Genomic DNA, 6,000 nt, shown 5'->3' on the forward strand with positions numbered 1-6,000 from the left:
ATTTAACATGCTGGTAGAAATGAGGTAAAACGGATTTAAGTTTCCCTGCATTAATGTCCCCGGCCACTAGGAGTGCCACTTCTGGATGAGAATTTTCTTGTTTGCTTATGGCCTTATACAGCTCATTGAGTGTAGTCTTAGAGCCAGCATCAGTTTGTGTTGGTAAATAAACAGCTACAAAAATATAGATGAAAACTTTCTTGGTAGATAGTGTGGTCTACAGCTTATCATGAGATACTCTACCTCAGGCGAGGAAAACCTTGAGACTTCATTAATATTAGATTTCGTGCACCAGCTGTTATTGACAAATAGACACAGACCTCCACCATTTGTCTTACTGGAGGGAGCTGTTATTGACCAATAGACACAGACCTCCACCATTTGTCTTACCGGAGGCAGCTGTTATTGACCAATAGACACAGACCTCCACCCTTTGTCTTACTGGAGGCAGCTGTTTTATCTTGCTGATGGAACTAAAACCCAGCCAGCTGTTATTGACCAATAGACACAGACCTCCACCATTTGTCTTACTGGAGGGAGCTGTTATTGACCAATAGACACAGACCTCCACCATTTGTCTTACCGGAGGCAGCTGTTATTGACCAATAGACACAGACCTCCACCCTTTGTCTTACCGGAGGCAGCTGTTATTGACCAATAGACACAGACCTCCACCCTTTGTCTTACCGGAGGCAGCTGTTCTATCTTGCTGATGGAACTAAAACCAGCTGTATATTATCCATGTCGTTGTTCAGCCAAGACTAGGTGAAACATAAGATATTACAGTTTTTAAATGTCCCGTTGGTAGGATAGTCTTGATCGGCGCTCGTCCATGTTGTTATCCAATGATAACGTTAGCACGTTGGCTAATAGGACTGATGGTAGAGGGGGGTTATCCACTAGCCGTCGGAATCTTACAAGGCACCCCGAGACCCACGACCCCTATATATCCGTCTCTTCTTCATGTGAATGACGGGGATTTGAGCCTTGTCGGGTGTCTGAAGTAAATCCTTCGTGTCCGACTCGTTAACGAAAAAATCTTCTTCCAGTACGAGGCGAGGAATCGCTGTTCTGACATCCAGAAGCTCTTTTCGGTCATAAGAGACTTATGTACAAAATAAGTTACCAACAACGTGAAAAAACACGATTGGTTAGGAGCCCGTAAAAACGGCAGCCATCTTCTCCGGAGCCGTTATTACATCAAATACGGTACATATACAATATACCGCCAAAACCCAGTCCGTGCTCTCTCTCTCGTATCTTCATTTAATTTACACCTTTCTTCCATTTATTTTATTCTACTCCCAAGATGCAACAGTATCTTTAAAAACGGATACTTTAAGGTCTTTTTTACACCATTACATGTATCTCTTTAGTTTCTAGCTTGCACCATGTATTTTATTCTACTTCTAAACATTAGTGTCTTTGTCATTGCATCAGTTTGTATCAGCTAGGTCCCCATCCCCCTTTAATTGTGTTATTATCGACAAAATATTTTTTATACATTTTTCTGAATGAATGATCACGAGACTCTCCTGTGTATCTCCTTTAGCGGCTGATGGGGACTACTGGCGTCTGTTGAACCCTGGGGAATACAAAGTCACAGTGTGGGCGGAGGGATACATTCCCTCCATGAGGCGGTGCAACGTCGGGACCGAAGCACGCCCCACCATCTGTGACTTCATCTTGATCAAGACTCCACGGCAGAGGATGAACGAGATCCTAGCTAAAGGAGGGAGGTTACCCCAGGATCTCCAACTGAAGCTGAGAGCACTGAGGCTCCGGAAACTAAGAGCCTCCACCAAGGCCATCAATCAACGGAGGAAGAACAGCCGCAAGGCCAGGAGAACACGGTTCGCTAGGGCACCACGCCCTCTCACACCCCTGGCCTGAGAGACAGCGTCTCTAATGACACCCTATTCCCCACATGGCTCTGGTCAAAAGAAGTGCACTATAATAGAGAATAGGGTGCCATAGGCCTCTGGTCTAAAGTAGTGCACTATATAGAGAATAGGGTTCCATAGGGCTCTGGTTTAAAGTAATGCACTATATAGAATAGGGTGCCATAGGGCTCTGGTCTAAAGTAGTGCACTATATAGAGAATAGGGTGCCATAGGGCTCTGGTCTAAAGTAGTGCACTATGTAGAGAATAGGGTGCCATAGTGCACTACTTTAGATCAGAGACTATGTAGAGAATAGGGTTCCATAGGGCTCTGGTATAAAGTAGTGCACTATGTAGAGAATAGGGTGCCATTTGGGACTCAACTTGAGGCTTTGAAACGACCGGGGTGTTTGAGATGGACTACATTGTAGTCAGCGACTACAGACAGACTGAAATATAAAACGTCAATGAGAAGTCATTTTTAGAAAGGCGATTTGTAAATCCGACTGCAATGTAGTCGATCTGAAACAAGACACAGCGGCTTCAACACAAGTCTGTATTCCCAGTGAATGTTATGATGTCAGATTTGAATAGCAGAGGACAGGGAGATTTAATGTGCTCTAACTAGCTTGTTGGGACAGTGGTCAACATGGTCAGTTGTTTGTTAAAAAGGTAGAGAGATAATGAAGTTGATGAGGCTGTATCTTTACATTGGTAGGAATATTTCATACCTTCTAACTAGTTGTTTGGCTTGTTGGGAAAGTGGTCAACAGTAGCTAGGTTTCCATCCAATTGGCGACAGATTTTCATGCAAATATATATATTTTTAAATCTGCATAAAGAAAATCTGCATATTTTCCCACCAGTGGATTTGTTGCGGATAAAACGTCAGTCCGTGATGACGTGATGACGCACAAATAGTACTTTTTCACTTAAAAGGTTTTCAAGTTACCGAATTAAAAATCAAAAGTTCATAGTTTTTTTCCATCGCATTTTCAACTCGTATCGATAGTTTGTTGCGCTGAATAGCACACTCACGTGCGCACTCCAGCCGACAGCTCGGGTAGAGCCATCTATCTACACGATGAGATTATTATGGATCAGGGAGAAGATATGTTTGTTGTTGTCGACCCGGCAGTCAAGCATCGATCATCATGTCACCAGACCGTGGTATTGTGAAGGAGCGTCCAGCTCACAGCATCCATTCACCACCCTGCGTTGTTCATCAGAAGTCTCAGTTCATCTGTAGCCTAATAAACTACATGGTTTCCCGGAGTCGTAGTGAGAGGACCACACGCCAATATCATCTCGTGACTCCCAACTTTACTTTGATACGGTTCGATAACAATTATATCAATATTTGCGCATAAAAGACGCCATTTCTCGCATAATTTAAATTTTCCCGACAAAAAAAAAAGATGTGTGAACGAAACAAATTGTCTGTCGACATTTATAAAATTGTACTGAAACGACCTGTTTCCATCACAGCTTCAATTTGTCATTTTTTTGTTTATATACGGTATGACTTTACTGAAATAGACACTGTGAATGGAAACGTGGTTAATGACAATAGGAGTCTGCAAGACGGCACAAATAGATCTGGGACCAGGCGTGTGAATATTCAGTTTAGTTTATCCTCGCCACTGGTCTTTAGTACAGCTGTTTTTACACTAACTATCAACAATATAGAAGAAGGCCTTTTATGATGACGAGGGGAGGCCCACGGCAGTATCAGCTGGCCTGATACGTTGTATATCATTGTGTGTTTTGACTATTTCATTAAAGGACAATTTGGGTAGAAAGAGTCGGGTCAATAATGTACTGTTGTTCAGAACCACGGACACCTGTGATGAAAACGTGTGTTGTTTCCTCTTTTGCTGCGTAGGACCTGCTGTCAGTCTGAGGTTAAGGTTAGTATATTTATACACACACATATACACACACACACACACACACACACAGACGTGAAAGACAAACGTAACAGTATAACTTTAGACCGTCCCCCTCTCCCCTACCCGGGCGAGAACCAGGGACCTTCTGCACACAACGACAACAGTCACCCTCGAAGCATCGTTACCCATCGCTCCACAAAAGCCGTGGCCCTTGCAGAGCAAGGGGAAATACTACTTCAAGGTCTCAGAGCAAGTGACGTAACCGATTGAAACGCTATTTAGCGCACACCTCATCTTGTACCAGCACCACCTAGAGACACCCTCTGGGTATTACATCTTGTACCAGCACCACCTAGAGACACCCTCTGGGTATTACATCTTGTACCAGCACCACCTAGACAGGACGGTATTTCTCCAGGAACAGGGTTGAAGTTCAAACCTACAGGACGGTATCTCTCAGTAACAGGGTTGGAGATAAAACCTACAGGAGGGTATCTCTCTCCAGGGACAGGGTTGGAGTTCAAACCTACAGGAGAGTAGCTCCCCAATAACTGCACTCTGGAGCAGGTTTTCATCAAGGATCTCTCTGTACTTTGCTTCATCCATCTTTCCCTCATCCTGACTAGTCTCCCAGTCCCTGCCTCTGAAAAACATCCACACATCATGATCAAATCAAAGTCTATCAAATCAAAGTTTATTTGTCACTTGAGCCGAATACAAAGGGTGTAGGTAGACCTTACAGTGAAATAATTACAAATGCTGCCATGATGCTGCCATCATCATGCTTCACAGTAGGGATGGTGCCAGGTGTCCTCCAGACATGATGCTGCCACCACCATGCTTCACAGTAGGGATGGTGCCAGGTTTCCTCCAGACGTGAAGCTTGACATGCAGGCCAAAGAGTTAAATCTTGGTTTCCTCATACCAGAGGATCTTGTTTCTCATGGTCTGAGAGTCCTTTAGGTACCTTTTGGCAAACTCCAAGCGGGCTGTAATGTGCCTTTTACTGAGGAGTGGCTTCCGTCTGGCCACTCTACCATAAAGGCCTGATTGGTGGAGTGCTGCAGAGATGGTTGTCCTTATGGAAGGTTCTCCCATCTCCACAGAGGAACTCTGGAGCTCTGTCAGAGTGACCATCGGGTTCTTGGTCACCTCCCTGACCAAGACCCTTCTTCCCTGATTGCTCAGTTCTAGGAAGAGTTTTGGTGGTTCTAAATATCTTCCATTTAAGAATGATGGGAGGCCACTTTGTTTTTGGGGACCTTCAATGCTGCAGAAATGTTTTGGTATCCTTCCCCAGATCTGTGCCTCGACACAATTCGGTCTCAGACCTCTACGACATTACCTTCGACCTCATGAAAATCCACTGTCAACTTGTGGGACCTTATATAGACAGGTGTGTGCCTTTCCAAATCATTCTCCCATCAATTGAATTTACCACAGGGGGACTCTAATCAAGTTGTAGAAACATCTCAAGGATGATCAATGGAAACAGGATGCACCTGAGCTCAATTTCATGTCTCACAGCAAAGGGTCTGAATACTTATCTAAATAAGGAATTTATTTTTTTCTTTCTTTCTTTTTTGCAAAAATATCTAAAAACCTGTTTTCGCTTTGTCATTCAAATCAAATCAAATCAAAGTTTATTTGTCACATACACATGGTTAGCAGATGTTAATGCGAGTGTAGCGAAATGCTTGTGCTTCTAGTTCCGACAATGCAGTGATAACCAACAAGTAATCTAACTAACAATTCCAAAACTACTGTCTTATACACAGTGTAAGGGGATAAAGAATATGTACATAAGGATATATGAATGAGTGCTGGTACAGAGCAGCATACAGTAGATGGTATCGAGTACAGTATATACATATGAGATGAGTATGTAGACAAAGTAAACAAAGTGGCATAGTTAAAGTGGCTAGTGATACATGTATTGCATAAGGATGCAGTCGATGATATAGAGTACAGTATATACGTGTGCATATGAGATGAATAATGTAGGGTAAGTAACATTATATAAGTTAGCATTGTTTAAAGTGGCTAGTGATATATTTACATCATTTCCCATCAATTCCCATTATTAAAGTGGCTGGAGTTGGGTCAGTGTCAATGACAGTGTGTTGGCAGCAGCCACTCAATGTTAGTGGTGGCTGTTTAACAGTCTGATGGCCTTGAGATAGAAGCTGTTTTTCAGTCTCTCGGTCCCAGCTTTGATGTACCTGT

At 43.2% G+C, this 6,000-nt stretch overlaps 1 protein-coding gene across 1 annotated transcript in view; it reads left to right on the top strand.

The window, feature by feature from the left end:
* LOC118369019 (probable carboxypeptidase X1) overlaps positions 1-3,684 on the top strand; it is a 42,621-nt gene extending 38,937 nt beyond the window's left edge. The window contains exon 13 of the mRNA XM_052496037.1: positions 1,553-3,684. Within this exon, the coding sequence (XP_052351997.1) occupies positions 1,553-1,893 (341 nt within the window). The 3' untranslated portion in view covers positions 1,894-3,684. The remainder of the gene's footprint in view (positions 1-1,552) is intronic.
* The last annotated feature ends 2,316 nt before the right edge of the window (positions 3,685-6,000 follow it).

The sequence above is a fragment of the Oncorhynchus keta genome, chromosome 35 (assembly GCF_023373465.1).
Source record: "Oncorhynchus keta strain PuntledgeMale-10-30-2019 chromosome 35, Oket_V2, whole genome shotgun sequence".
NCBI lineage: Eukaryota > Metazoa > Chordata > Actinopteri > Salmoniformes > Salmonidae > Oncorhynchus > Oncorhynchus keta.